Genomic DNA, 16,344 nt, shown 5'->3' on the forward strand with positions numbered 1-16,344 from the left:
AGGAAAGAGAATGACAAAGGTGACTATTGTACCTATTCTGTGAATAGAAAACCATGTTGTTCCAGTAATGTGGATAGAAGATATCAGTACCTGGGAATGCTCAGACAGGATATTCCATGAAACTGATTCTACCACCATTAATCACTTTATTAACACATCACTATGCATGCAATCTCATTTAATTTTATGCGAGTGGGCACATGGGGGAGCTATTTACCATTTCCCTATACCAGCTGCAAATTATGTCACTACCACCCCGTGCCATTTCAGTTGCACTGACCAGCTCACTGGATGTGGGGGGAAACTGAGTCAATGCATCAGTCACTCACAGACTCTCCCTGCCCTCTCCTTTCCCATCTGCTTACTCCTGTGTGCCCATACCTAAGGTCTAGGTAGCCCATGCAGAATATAAGAGGTGGTGAGTATTAATTCCCCTTACACCTCTGCACACAAGTCGTTCACATCACACCCACTCCCACAAGCCTTTTGCTTTATTATAACTGATTTCGCTCCCATCCGTTTTATGGCTCACATAACTAGCTGTGCACAGGGATCTGATGTACAGAATACTTCTGAACAGTTTATATCTACTTTCTTTAGTGCTATAATTTCTCTGTGAAATTCTTGAAAAGAACATTACACTGGATATTCCTCTCAATATAGTAGGATTGTATTCAATTGAGCTGTTATATTTCAGCATTTAAAACTGATAGCCGTTTCTATCATGCTTTCTGAAGAATTCTTCATGATGTAATTTCCGTTCCCCCACTGCATAGATAGGAATTCTATTACTGAGTGCCTTATCTTAGGCACAGGGTTCTTACCACTCATAGTGAGGACACTTTACTATTTACATACTAAGATTGACAAATAGGTTCTGTCCGTATCTTCGTTCACTGAGCCATTTTTTTGTCTGAAGACAGATTTGGTTTGAAATGATTCTGAAGTGTAGCAATAGCAAAACCAAACATATCTCTGGCACAGCAAGCTGGGCAAGAGAAAGTACAACATTCAAAAAGTGAAAATACAAAAAATGAGAAGGGAAACTCATCATACTTCTCTGTAATGCACTTTCCTATGATCCCCCTTCTGCCTATTGATGTCCCCAGAGCCCTCGCAGCTCCCTAGATCTCATGTTTCCTCCACTGCAGGGCTCCTTAGCCCCCAATTCCTAAATCCAAGTCCCAAGCATTGAACCCCTCAAATTCAAGAGTGACACAAGGTAGACTCGAAGAAAGATTCCTGAGAAATAGACTGTCCTTAAAAATCAAAACCAGGCAAAACGGACAGAGGCTGACAAAGGCCCAAAGGACAAATGGCTGTTATAGTGGAGAAGCAGCAGAACCAAGATTAACAATGTCAAATTAGGAGCCAAGGACATAGTAAAGGGCCCAAAAGATGCAAACAAGGCAGTAGCTATCTTTACAGAGGAGCCCCTGGACGACTCCTTGCCAAAGCTATATTGGTTGCCCTTTACAGGCAGATAAAGGGATTGTGCCACTAACAGATATGAGGTACATTCATCCTTCACCCAGCATATCATTATTGATAAGTCCTAAATTGATCCACATATTGAAGCTCTTCATTTTGTCTCCATCTTCATAAAAGGAACACTGAAACTTTTCACAAATTCGGTCCAAATTTGGTGAGCAGTTTTGGATGATAAACAGGTCAAAAGGATTACTTTCAACCATTTCAAACCAAAATATTTCAAAATTTTTGTTTCAAAACAGTATTTCATTTAGAAATTTAACTAATATTTTTTAAAACCACACACACACACAATGGTAGAGAATTGGGAACCCCCCCAAAATGATCTGAAATGAAAAAGAATGATTTTTTGGATCAAACAGAATGTTTCATTTGATCCTTTTGGCAAAAAATAACTAACTAACTAACTAACTAAATAAATAAAACAACCAAGAAAATTCAGTTTAAATTTAAAACACACCATTTTTTTTCAGTTCAACCTCTAAATAATAATAATCATAATAATAATTAAAAAACCAAGTATTCATTCAGCTCTAATTCTGAGGCCAGGGCGAAATTTACTGTGGGGAAAAGAAAAGAAGATTCACTACAAACAGAAAGAGGCTGATCTGCACACTGTACATATTATGTAGGTCTTATTAGGACATTTATTAACTTTGCACCCATGTCATTTAGTACAGTGGCGGGAGTAGCGTGCAAAGATTTGCTTAATCAATGATTACCTTTGGATCACTCATAGGTCTACAGGTTTCCTACTAAAATGGGACAAAGTCTGCTGCTGTCATCAGTTTTCAGTTACAAATTACATTAAAATCCCCATGCTCTTTTTCCTTTACAGATTTTGAAGTTTTCACCAAAGACCATTCCTTTTCTGATCTATCTCATGTGTGTTACAGATTACACTTATCCCAGGACAGTAATGGTAACAGTTTACACTCTCCCCTTGGCAATGGATAAAGTGCAGATGGTACCCTCCAGACAATGATGTGCTGCCAATATTTTAAGCATGGGCTTCCACAAAAATCCCTGCCTGGAGTCTGTGATAAACTCAATTTACCAGGGGCTATGTGCTGTGCTTGCAGGGAAGAGGGGTAAGCATCTGGACAACCCTGAGTATTTGTCCCCCAAATTTTTTTTTTAAATACCTGATGCAATATTACAAAGGTAAAACATTTGCTTTCCAGTCTTATTTGTATACAGCCCAGACACAAGTTAATTCTGGCCAAGGTGATTTATTGGCCTTCAGAGAAGTAGGAAAATCATCAGAGACAGAGAAACCATTCCAACTTGCTCCACCATTTGGTGACACAGCTTTTTAACAAGAGGATCCCAAGAGTTCTCTTCAGAATCCCTTCAGTTTATCATTGCATCCAGATTATCACAAATACATGCATCTGACGAAGTGGATATTCACCCACGAAAGCTCATGCTCCAATACGTCTGTTAGTCTATAAGATGCCACAGGACTCTGCTTTTACAAACACTGATGAATGTTGTTTAGAGACTTAAAAACAGGTGCAACATACATTAAGGTTCTAGCACAAATCATCAGCCTTCTTAATTCTCTCTGTTCCTCTGTTAAGGTTATCAGCTTTTTTTCTTGCAGTTCCCTCCGAAACTAGAGATTGGAATCTACACAACCCAAAAGAGCATTTAGTGTAACTGTCAGGAAAACAACAAACAAGGTTTAGACAATAACCCGGCATCCTACTATCAGCGTATCAGTTGTAATTAACTTTATTTTTCATGTAGCGTAAATGAAATGTTATGCAGTCAGCCAGACTGATAAACAGACCACTTTTCACAGGGCTTCATGAAAGGATTAAGAATAAAGCTCAAAGAGTGCTACATTTACTTCTGTAGTTCCCACGGCAGTTCTAGGTCAGGTATAGTGAGACACTGAGAAAATGTGCAATTCCTTTCCCATTGAGCTGTCAAGACACTTCATGATGTGAATAGCTAACACCCTTCTCTGACAACTAGGCCAATGTTTCTATTTTCTGCCATTCTAGTCATGAAGCATCTCAGCATTGCCTCAGTTGAAGTAATGCCAATTCGAGTCAGCCTTAGGATGTCTGTGTTAGTAACTGGACCAAATATTCTTGATGAAGCCTTGTCACAAACTCATAGCATGATTCTTAATACTTTTTTCCATCTAGCTAGATATTAAAGGAGGTTGTAAAGCAGAAAAGATAGCAGACAGGCAGAACACATGTTCACTGAACTGACAGAACAAAGATTTTAAACAGAACGTATAGTCTGATATGCTGCAGGTAGAAATTATTTTCAAAACCATTGTTGTGGCACACTAACATTTATGTTTAATTAACATCTTTTTTTTTTTATTTCAGATATTTCAAAAAATGCATTTGCCCTCCTATCGCTTAACAAAGCAGAAGTTCATTAGCTGAAATGACCAAGTCTGTTCAGGCAGAATTGAAACTAGGCAAGTAGAACGTATATCATATGAAAGTGTTATTGGCAAAGATTGTACAAGAGATCATTGCTATAACCTCTTCTGATTACACTGCACTTACATCTATAGCCAAATGCCCCCACCGCCCACAACATGCCAGCACAAAGCCCAGTATGTAATGGAAATTGATTCATTAGTGGTGGCCAGATCCTGGAGAGCCCAATTCAACACAAACCTTTGAGCTGTGAAGAGAATTGCTGCACAGTGACTTTCTACAAGGATTAAAGGTGGAGTGTGAATGTACTGACAAAAGCCAGCATGAGGAGGTGTGTAGTCCACCTACTCCTACGAAGAGTCTGCAGTAGCCTTTGGATGCCAGTTATGCAACACTATAGCCTACATCTAGGTTATGAGAGTGGATTCTATCCCTTCAACCATATTGCTCCTCTGTGTAAAGCCCTTTCACTCAGGGTTTGTGCCTGAGATCAGGACTGGGCTTATTGTTTCAGCTCATGTATTATTTACAAGCACATTTAAAATGCCACTTAGTGGGCAGACCTAAAATAGTACTTACCAATACTGGGATAACCAGGTGTCGATGGGTCTCCTCCACTGTTTAGGGAAACCATGAATGCTTTACCACTAAGATTTTGAGTCTTTGGTAAATCGCAAGGATCAACATAAAGGAGGACGCCTCCAAACCCCGCCTCTTCTAACAGAGAAAGCTGAGGAAACAGAGAAACAAAGGTTAATCTTAACAAAAAGCTTTGACACCACAACACAGTAGCTTCTATATTAAAAAAAAGGAAGAAAAGAAAAACAAAGTGATTTAACTCTGTTTCCCCACATTTACCTAAAAGACATTTTCCAAGCATAATGGCAAAAATAAGTTCTCATGCAAACATAAATTAAACAGCACATGAAATGAATTGATCTGACAATATCAATCTAAAGTCCATCTCAATTTTGCAAAGTATTGTATTGTAACTACATTACTTAGGCCCTGATACAGCAAGGTATGGAGGCACATGGCTAACCTTAAGCATATGAGCAGTCCTGTAGAAGTTACTCAAACGCTTATGCACATAGCTTAATTGGGGCCTTGTCAATTATATGTCATATTTTAAATAACTTGAGTAGATAAAAATAATCCCTTCATTTTGAAAATTAGACAATTTTTGCTTATATTTTAAGAAGGTTATACTATGTCAATTTAGGAGTTTATATATCAACGGACAGTTAATATTGAAAACTGGGGGGGAAATGCTGGTGTGGAAAAAAAAATGTTACTCTTACTTTTTTTAGTCTCTCCAAAGTAGTGTAACATGATGCAAAATGCTGCAAATTTCAATCTTTCATTTAAAAGGGGTGGGGGTGTGTGTCTTCCAGTGGCCAGTATGTAGGCATCACAATGTAAACAGATTTGTTTCTGCCCAGATAAATCAGGCCTCCACTAAAATGATAGAGAGATTAATTTACTGTAGAGATTCAGATTCTAGATTCCTTCATTAGCACTAAATCAATAATGAGCTGTTAAAAATGTAACAAGGAGCTCCTCTAGAATCCAGCACATCTACAGGTGAAACCATCTATTTCCCAACTGTTGGCGTATTGGGTGGCTGGTTGAAGAATGATCCTATTTGGATTTTTGAAAAAGGGCAACCTGACTTCTGGCAACATCACCAAGTGGAAACCTGAAGTGGGTGAGGGGCATGGGCTCAGGTGGTCAATGTGAGGCCTCTAGGGTGACCAGATGTCCTGATTTTATAGAGACAGTCCAGATATTTGGGACTTTTTCTTACATAGGTGCCTATTAGCTCCCACTCTCTGCCCTGATTTTTCACACTTGCTATCTGGTCACCCTAGAGGCCTCAGAGGTGGACCACAGCTACAAGCTCCATCCCAATACCAGCTCTGCAAATAGGAAGATTGACGTGCCTCTATATAGGATGGGGTTTACTGGGTTGTTTTTCCGACAGGTGAAATGGCAGATGACGGAAAGAGGAAACTACCCAGGGAAAAGTCATGGGAGCATATCAGTAGAGCTGGTCAGAAAAAAATAATGACAAAACAGATTGTCTTTGGAATTTGCCAATTTGTTGAAATCAAAACAAGCTGCAGAGATGGTTCAATTTCGGTGAAATTTGTCTGGAAATGAGACAGCTTTGGAAACCTGCCTTCTTTCCTGCCAGCTCACCAGCTGCACTGCTGAGGAGCCTGAGTTTACAGGATCCACAGCTTGGGGTCAGCCAGCAAGGAGAACTATCCTGGGGCTAGGAATGCCAGGGTTCTCATAGTCTGTAGCTTCAAGGCGGCCATCCATGCAGATGGTCTCTGATCTGGAGACCCTCGGGCTTTCCCTTCTGCAGAGAATTATGAAATTTTGGGGTTTTGTTCTGAACTGGAATAAAAAACAAATTTCAACATATTGAAATCCTCCAGGAAACAGAAAGATCTTTCTCCACACAGCCCTGTATATCAACCTGTACTATGTCTGAGGCCACTCCGGCATTTGAGAGGTGTGTCACCAAAGCTGGTGTTGCCCTCTTAATCCCAAGTCTCTGCTTTTCAAAGAGAACACTGTTTATTCTGGGAACTCAAACCTTCTGCTCTAAGACCTTCTTGCAGACAGAGACCTCCTCAGTTCGCAGCTACAGGCCAGCCTCCTCTTGCAGCAGCAACACATACACTGAACACTCTACTCTGAATTAGCTCACTCAGTGTTCCCCCATCCTATTCTTAAAAGTGCAGCACCCATATTTCTTATTATATATTTTATATCACCACTAACAAAAATATATACAACAGATAAATGTTCAAAATTATTACTCAATATGCACAATTTGGATCTATTTCTAAAACATCTGTTCCAAGGACCTCACACTGGCGCTTCATGTTTTGGCCTCAGGGTGGAAAATGTTTTTAATGGCCTTCTTTGCTAGTACTAAGCTTACAGTGATATATGGTCCTTAGCCCTTGTTTCCAAAGCATGGGTCAAATTCAGATGTTGTGTAAAAAGGTGCAACTCTACTGTAGTTTTATGTAACATCATAGTCCATCCTACAAATCTTACTCAAATAAGTAACCTCTGGAAGACAGTAGGACTATCTGCTTGAATAAAGACAACTCATATGAGTAAGAGTTTGCAGAATCAGATTTTAAATGAGTATAATAGATGTTTTTTAAAGGGTTAATATGGGTGAGAGTCCTAAAATGTCGCGAATGAGCAATAATAAAAAGTGGCATGTCAGTTAGCTATTGCAATGTTCTGCCTCCTGTTTTTACTTCCATCTTCAGATAGTCATCCAGATAATAAATAGTGTAGGCAATCATTGAGAAGAGAAAGAAGCAGCATTAAAAACCAAGTTGTTTGACAGTGTGTTTAAAGTTACAATTGCCTCTTTTCCTCAGTGCCCATCGCCTTCTCCAGTTACATCTTTTCCTTCATCTCTCCATTTATTATAATAAATAATAATAGAAATAGAAAAGTCAGTAAACATATACAAAGTCATTTCATTTATTTGAAATGTATTTTAAAAACTTGACATTTAAAAAAATATTTTTCCAATATTAAATTCTTCTGTTTCATTAAGAAAGGCTGCATGTGTCATAGTCACATAATGCAACAGCTGCTGCTTCTGCCATGGTTACAGAGAAAAGGATGTTGTATAAGTGAAATTATGGGGGCAAAGGGAAGTCTTTTTGAACCAGAAAATGAAACTTTTCATTTTGAAAATGTCAAAACAAGATATTTCAACAATTTCAAAAACAGTTTCAAATTTTTTTTCTTCAGTTTGGGAGATTGTGGAAACCAACCCTTTCCCGCAAACAGTTCCTGTTTTCATCAATCAACAGTTTCGGACAAAACCATTTTAACCAGCTCAAACTACTACATTCTTTTAAAAAGATGAACAAACTGAGGCACAGAAAAGATGGACCTTTACGTTGGGATTTTTCACGGTTGCCCTAACTGCTGGGAGCACAGCTGAGCTAATGTTGAGAGCTCTTGAAAATCTCACTTTTAGGCCTTAATTGTCTTGCCCCAAGTCATACCGAGAGACAGTGGCATAATTCAGGATCAAACCCAGGAGCTCTTACTCCCAAGCCCTGATTTTCACTGGCAAGTTGGCAACAGTGCACAATTAAGAGAATCAATGGCTGTTGATGCAATAAAGGCCTAACATTTTACAAAGGCTTTTGGAGAGTGAAAAAGCTGATCCATGAACAGGGAAGTGTTGGGGAAAGTCTTGGTTTGGTCGGGGAGCTTTGTTTGGGGCAGGTTTTATTGTGGGATGACTGCTCAGTTTTAATGGAATTGGCTCTAAATTTTGTCAAAAGAGCCTAGGATAACAGATGCACAACTTTTTGTGTGCGGTATAGTAACTTTGTCACAATTCTCAGGATGCTGATGGATTATACGGATACTGAAAAACCCTCTCTCCCCCAGCCTCATTTGCCTAAATAGGAGTCTTGGTGATACAAGTTAAGTCAAATAGTCTACTTGTGTTTGAAGGGGAAACTTGCCAAACTATAGCAAGGTTATTGTCTCTTTGTAGGCAGGGGCAGGGCAGGAGAGGGCGCTGGTGAATGGCCTCCCTGAGGGCAGTTTCCTTGAAGACTTCCAGGATTCTCCCCTGGGAGCTATAGTCTCATATCTGGTCTTTCCCTATGTACAGCAGCTGCTGGGAACTGCCTTCTTTTACGTCCTTATTCCACTCTGACATGATGGACAGGGTCAGAGGGGCAGTGCCAGCCTTGGCCACAGCAGTTCTGTAACTCCTCTCTCACTGGTGCAGGATTTATAAACCCCATCACAGGCATGTTATAAACTGAACTAAATAATAAAACCACAATGGGCACCTGACCTCTGGTCACTTTAGTTCACTCTCAATCACACGTTATATTAAGACTCCATCTGTCAGGGATTTATAAAGGGTTAATATGTCATAAGCATGTCACAGTCAAGAGTAGTATGCATGAGCACATCAGTAGATGTTATGTTTTGGCCTGTTGTGCACTGTAACAATTGATAAACCACTCATAAGAAGAGCTATTGATCACCACTGACTCGTAATAATCTAATTATAAATCAAACCTTAATATAAAGTGTGACCAGACTCATGCAAGCCCCAAATCTGCAACAGACTGTTCATGAACATGTCTTTGTGTTCATCTGAATCCCCTCTGAAGTTAGCAGGACTCTCTCTGTACATACAGTCAGTTGCAGTATAAAGGTCTGTTTGCCTATCCTCCTCCCTGTTCCTGTCACCCCTCACAACCTTATTTCTTGATTCCCATCTCCTCTGCAATTTCTACGCTCTGCAGCAGCGGTTCTCAAACTTTAGCAACCTGAGGACCCCATTTTGATTGAAAATTTTTCATGGACCCCCAAGCCAGCTTATAATTTTCCCTGGCTGTGCTCAACCCGCACCTCTTCCCACTCCCGCTCCGCCCTTGCCCCTCTTCTTGCCAACCCCTCCCCTGAGCGTGTCCCATCCCCACTCCTCCCCCACAATGCCTCCTGCATGCTGCAGAACAGCTGTTCAAGCAGCATGCAGGAGGCACTGGGAGGGAGGGGGAGGAGTTGATCAGTGGGACCGGTGGCCCCAAACATGACTTGCGGACCACCTGGAGTACCCTCGCAGACACCCAGGTATTCACAGACCCCTATTTCAGAACCACTGCTCTATAGGATAATATCAGAAGCAACCCTGTTGTTATTGTTAAATATTTCATATTTCCAATGGAAGAATTTTTCATGTAATACCGTACATAAGATGTAGGAGCAGGATTTTATAATTGTACTATGAGAATTAATGTATGATTTGATTTTATCCTGTCAGCCAACCTTTTTGAACAGCAGAAAGGAATGACAGACCAGAACAACCCTTATGACTGATTATGGTCACCCCAGGTGCTTATGGTGATTATGGTCACCAGCGCAGGAAGCAGGTGCTTGGGACAGCCAATGGAAGGGGATGGAATGTCCAGGTCTTCAGTGGCAATTCGGTGGCAGGTCCCTTGGTCCCTCTTGGAGAGAAGGACCTGCTGCCGAATTGCCGCTGAAGAATGAAGCAGTGCAGTAGAGCTGCCACCAAACTGCCGCCAATCGTGGCTTTATCTCCCCCCCCCCCCTTCACCGCTTTGGGCAGCAAAAAAGCTGGGGCTGGCCCTGGGTCACCTTTTTGTTTTAGGGTAAGTTACAAAGTCTACTATGGTTTCTTGTATGTATTACAAATTAGGTACTCTAGTTAAATATACATTTCTTTGTTTTACGGTTTAGAAAGTAAGAGACAGGATCTTGTATTGTGTCTATGATAAGGAGATTAGAGGAACGTTGAAGGCCTGGGCCCCAGTGTAAAATGTTTTGATTATAAGACTTAGGAAAGCTTAATTTACAATGCCTTTTCTTGCTCAACATAAAAATTGCTGTATAGCTTTAACTGTAAAAGACAGTTTGTGTGAATGAGGATTGTATGAATCAGGAAAAGCTAAGGTGTGAAGGCCATTGTTATAGCCAAATGGTCAAGGAAGGAGGCGTGAAGAGACTTAAGGACACCATCAATGCACATCCATAATGAAGAAAGAACAGACTGATGACCCTGAGGTGAAGGCTGGCATCCCTAAAGACAATTGATTAAACCTAAACCAGGATAAGATGAACCTCTCGGAGGTGTATTGGAATGTTTACACCAATTAAGAAGTAACCAGTCAGAAACTGACACAGCAAAATCCATAGACTTCAACAGAGAAAAAAGACTAAGAACAGGGTGCTTTGCCCTGGTGTTTGGGTTGCCACACTCCAGGAGCATCGGTTGGCAGGACTCTGTGTGTGTGTGTGTGTGTGTGTGTGTGTGTGCGTGTGCGCGCGAGACACTAAAAAGCATATGCTAACTGCTGTATTCTCAATAAATGCAGCATTTTTGCCTACTCCTCTACAAAAGATCCAGTGTGCTTTGTACAGCATAACAAAGATACATATTAAAGCACTGCATATTGATTTACAATCTTGTATAGCAGATTTCTGCTGTCACAGGAGATGGCATTCTTCTGGAAAATGGCTAGCACAAACATTACACCTCAAAACACTAATTTAATTTTAAAAAAACCAACAAATTAACTTCCAAGTGCATTTCACAGTTTATAAATGCTGAGAAGTGCTTTTCATCACTGTGATAATTCAGACTGCTGTTCTGAGAAAAAACAAGACCTCTTTCTTATTTAATTATTTTAGCACTACTCAGTATTGCTGGTGTACTGGAAAGAATCTCACCACATACAATTCCGAGTACTGACACCCTTATATACAGGAAGGTAAGATTATTTTATTTATTATTTATATTGCACTAGTGCCCAGAAACTCCAGTCCTGGAACAGGGCTCCACAACACAGAACAAAACAAAACAAAAAAAGCCCTGCCCCAAACAGTTTACATTGCTGCTGTACTCGCCACTTGTCACATTCTGTAAAGAATGAGTATGTCTTCATAGCAGACTTACCCTGAGTTATCTTCACTTGAGGTGAAGTGCCTCTCAAGATAGCCTAGCTCAAAGGAGAATGGTCTCACTGCAAAATGACTCTCAGGTTATATCAGAAGGTTGTGTTAGCAATTGACAAGCTCTGTCAATTCAATCTGTAGCCAATAGCACCTGGCAGGCAAGCCAACTCAAGTTAACAGCACCACCGCACTCAAATTAAGTGTTTGTGTATGCGAATGCAATTTGAATTAGGAGCAACACTTAACTCTGCAGTGAAGACAAGCCCATGTATCATGAAGCAAGGACATGACAAACAATATCCATCACTGGAGATCATGTGTTGTGAAACATGAGAGGGCAGAGATAGGATTGGGAAAGCAAAGAAGAGGATACAAAGATAATTACCAGTAAATTATTTTATCTTGTAGAGTTTTTCTTCCCCAATCCCACAACACACCAGAGACTAGGGGCCAAAATCAGAAGTGATAATTAAGGTAATGTAAATTAAACCTTTTATACTAACTTAAGACTCCCTTGAACTCAGATTGTATGAGGCCCAGTTACACCAGATCTATCAATGGGTGAGGGAGAGCAAAATTGGTTTAGCTTGTACACTAAGGAGTTGAAATAAGGGTGTAAATTTAAGTACTTCTTAATTTGATTTAATGTACACTTTCTCACACCATCTTCCAGCTTCCTTCCTGCAGCTGCAACTTTCCCTCTTCCAGCCTGAAGATGGAGGGAAGGTAAAGTAGTAGCCAAGGACAAGTGGCCAAAGTCTTAGAAAACCCTAGTGACTGTCCCAGGATACCTAGAGAGGATGCATGGAATCAGGTGCTCCCCCCACAGGAATCTTGACTTGGCTTTCAGATCTGATCTGACACTCTCATCTGTCTCTCTTCTAATCCTTTTTCTCTCATCTTTATTCCCTTTTCCCTCTTCTTTCTTTGCTGACTCTAGAAGAATGGGAAAGGAACAATGAGGCTGGGGCAAAGCTAGTGTTGGCTCTTAATCTCCTTCATGAGTGACTACCTATTTTTACCTGCTTGCTTCTCAATAGGTGGACACGTACCATACACTGGCCCTGACCCTCCATTGCAGTGTACCTTGTGCAGTCAAAGTGAGCGGAATATGCTTCCAATGTTACACAAGGTGCAGGGCAGTGGAGAATCAGGTCCTAAATCCGCCCCACTGTAGGATAAGAAAAGACATGACACTCGGCAATACAATTTTACTAAACATAAGGGGGCCCCCATTCAAGTAAGAGATCACTTTTACTACTCAATCTCAGCTACAACCCAAATCAAGTGACATTTTTCTCTCTCTCTTACTGGGTCATAATCCACTCTCAGTTACATTATGCAAACCCACTGTGTGTGATCACAATATAATGACTATAAAATAACTATGGTACATTTTCTAGCAGTGGATTAGTGTTCAATTTTTTTCATTTTATCTGGGTTATTATATATTTTAATTATTAATATACTGCCAGCGGCACTTAAAACAGCTTACATTTCCTAAAGGGCACTGAGCACAGCATGCTATCATATGCTGAAATTAACTTCAAATATAGGACCCTGTCTCCATTAAACATTCATTTTAGCCATATGCTACTATTTTTTATGACCAAATATGTATAGTTAATATAAATCCAACCCTTTTTAATGCAGAAAATGTGCCTATGTGTCTTTAGGTCCTGATTTTCATTTATATTAAGGCTCCTTTACACCACTCGACTAGTGTAAAGAGGCCTAAAAGTGAGTGGAGAAGTATAACAGTTATCAGTGTGTGGAAAAAAATATGCCTATTACTGGTAAAGTAACCTTAATTCTGAGATAAGTCATTTTATTTAGCAAATGTAATAAAAGCAAGTTTTTTTTTATTAAACTCAATTAGAAAACTCCTAAGTAGGGGCTTTCTAATCACATTGGGGCATTTCAGGCTCTGTGGGTCCAAGTTTCCACCTTTCCACCTAACGTAGTCATTGGAATCTGTACCAAGTGAGCGTCAAGCTACTACTAAACCATAATATTTTATATTGCATTTGTAACGACACCACAAGGAACCAGCCAATGGAGAATCAGGGTTTGTATGTGTCACCAGGATACGGCCAAATGCACGAGGCAATGCATCCAGGGAATGTGGCAAAATCAACAACACACCACATGGCCCAAGTCTCTCTTAGAATATGTCTATACAGCAATTAGACACCCCTGGCTGGCCCATGCCAACTTACTCAGGCTCACAGGGCTTGGTCTAAGAGGCTGTTTAATTGCACTATAGGTGTTCTGGCTCAGGCTAGAGCCTGAGCTCTAGCACCCTGCGAGGTGGGAGGGTCCCAGAGCTCAAATATCTACACCACAATTAAACAGCACCTAGGCTGAGTCAGCTAGCACATCCTAGACCAGAGAGGATGCAGAGGGGTGTTAATTGCAGTGTAGACATACCCTGAGGTTCTCCTAAACTTTTGCCTACTTTTGGATTCAAATGCCTCAATTCTAGGAGCACCATGAATCCTTTATGGTACAGCTGGTTCTTCACTGTTACTGTAGCAGGGCCTGATCATTGCCTAGGCATTTAGATAATAGGAATTTTTTAGACCTTCTCCATTGATAGCTATTCTCGGAATCTGCATATTGCTGCCACCCCTTATTTTCTCTCCTGCCCAGAAAATGTGAGCAGATATAGCCTAACGTTTCTCCCCAAGATCGATGCAGATGTGGTTCTTTGGGACAACCTACGTCTTCTCCTACATGGAAACCCTGTGATGTGTAAGAAGTGCATGAACTGGAGTACCCTTTGTACCAATGACACACTTAGGAGTTTATTCAGTAAAAGTAAAAGTTTATTAATATACAGAGAATCAGAGATAACACCTTTCAGAATAATGTATACATAAAGAAAACAACTGGAGGAACTATAAACATCTGAGTCATGCAGCTTTCTATGTGTGTTTCAAAGCAGAGGTGAATTACTTTTCAGGTATAAGATACTTTTGGAAAAAACAACGGTAAAAAGCACCAATCTTCACAGAGACCAACAAAGACAGGAATGTGTGAAATTAAGTAGACCAAAAAAAATGTACTGGGATTTCATACAAATTTCAATACTATAAAATTCAATATTCAAATATATTAAAAAACAATCCAAATAGCTTGAAATTGATTTTCTGGGTTGTTTTGTTCCGGGGTTTTTTGAGGTGGGGGGGTTGGATTTCTCTCAAAGTTTGTGGAAAAAACTTCCACCCAATCATAGGATTTACCTTTGACAGATTGGGTTTTGTTTTTTATTAGCCATATCAAGGGAGCATTGCCTCCATCTTAACTATGTAGGAGGGAGTCATCTCTGTATAATGTTTGATAAATTGTTAAAACAAAAAGCTGCTTCCAAAAGGTTGAACTAAGAGCCCCTTCTATGTTTTCTATGAGAAAAGCAGTAGTACGTGCACTACACACACACACACACACACACACACACACGCACACACACAGGCAGCATTTCTTGTCCATTACAATACTAGGACAGCAATCCTACTTAACCCCTGTGCCCATAAGTTTATAGTTAAATAGTCTCACTGAAGTAAATGAGACTAGTCATTTGTTTAAAATGAAGCATGTGCATAAGTGTTTGCAGGATCAGGACCTAATATTATAATTACACTTCTATGCAACATGGCTAGTTGGCGTTGGTTATAATAAATAACCTGACTCAGTTTGAACAGGTGCGGTTTGTAATGGGCAATAGGAGTTGTTCATTACTGACTCAGAGGTCCTACTTTACTAGCTGGACAGGTTACAAGTTGTTAGTGAATTATTCTTCCCTGCTGACGTCCCAATTAATATAATAAGGCCTTGCAAGCAATTCCCTTCTATTTTACTAATTGGAAATGCCTAACACTATCAATTGGGAGGATAACACCATTTCAGCTGTTCGAGAACCTCATGGATATCCTGCTTTTTAATTTCTAAAGCAAATTTCCCAAGGAGAAAAATAAAACTTTGCACAGTGCAGATTTAATTGGATGCTACCACCCTCTTATACATTTGCTATAAAACAGTAAGTTCATGAGCTTCTATAGTATCACAGTTGAGACTGGAGGGAAAAAAGATGTATGCACATCTACATTTTTATATAAATCTTCTAGCCCACATCTTTAACAAATGAGGTAGCAAAGGTCCATTTTAGTTCTGATCTAATTTTTGAACACAATATTAAATGTTTAATCATGCTGCTACAATTCCCATCATAGATGTCTAGGGGCAGAGTTCAAGAGAATTTTTTGGTTAAATAGTATCCCAGGAGGCTTACACATTCACTGATCCACCCCAAGGTGCTCTGTTAAGATAGTATAGTAGATGGGTGACATATCCAGTTTAATGCCTGAGTGCTCTGGGATGATGAAAAGAATACCTCTTGGCTATACAGCTCAAACACTGTCCTTGTCTAATGAATGACACTACAGCAACATTGAACAAACAAGACTGGGAAAAGGACCCAGGTGCTTAAAACTGCAAGTAGCTGGCAATGTGGGTAACTGATCTTATAAATGACAGGTTGTTCCTCACAAAAGATTAAGAAGGTGGAAAATGTACTAAATTTGAAGTAAACAAAACTCTTCTTGGCATAATTCTGAAGTTCTATAAAACTTAAAACACAGACAGAAATTTGTTGGTACTACTTACCACACCAAAGCATCATGGCAAAATGTTCAGCCTTCGATGAATTTATTGTCATATGAACAACAGTTAGAAATTTATAAATTCATAGATGATAACGCCAGAAGGGATCAGTGTCATTATCCAGTCTGACCTCCGGCATAGCATAGGCCATAGGACTTCCCTGACTCAATTCCTGTTTGAACTACAGTATATCTTTTAGAAAAAAAAAAATCCAGTCATTATTTAAAATTGCCAGTAACAGAGAACCCACAATCACCCTTGCTAAGTTGCCCCAATG

The 16,344-nt window shown here is 39.9% G+C and overlaps 1 protein-coding gene across 3 annotated transcripts in view; it reads right to left on the bottom strand.

The window, feature by feature from the left end:
- The window catches only part of NAALADL2 (N-acetylated alpha-linked acidic dipeptidase like 2), a 921,662-nt gene that overhangs the window by 331,913 nt on the left and 573,405 nt on the right, over window positions 1-16,344 (bottom strand). For all 3 annotated transcript variants that reach the window (XM_030575533.1, XM_030575534.1, XM_030575532.1), the window contains one exon: window positions 4,482-4,632. In XM_030575533.1, coding sequence (XP_030431393.1) covers window positions 4,482-4,632 — 151 coding nt within the window. The remainder of the gene's footprint in view (window positions 1-4,481; window positions 4,633-16,344) is intronic.

This window comes from Gopherus evgoodei, chromosome 9, assembly GCF_007399415.2.
Source record: "Gopherus evgoodei ecotype Sinaloan lineage chromosome 9, rGopEvg1_v1.p, whole genome shotgun sequence".
Classification (NCBI taxonomy): Eukaryota; Metazoa; Chordata; order Testudines; family Testudinidae; genus Gopherus; species Gopherus evgoodei.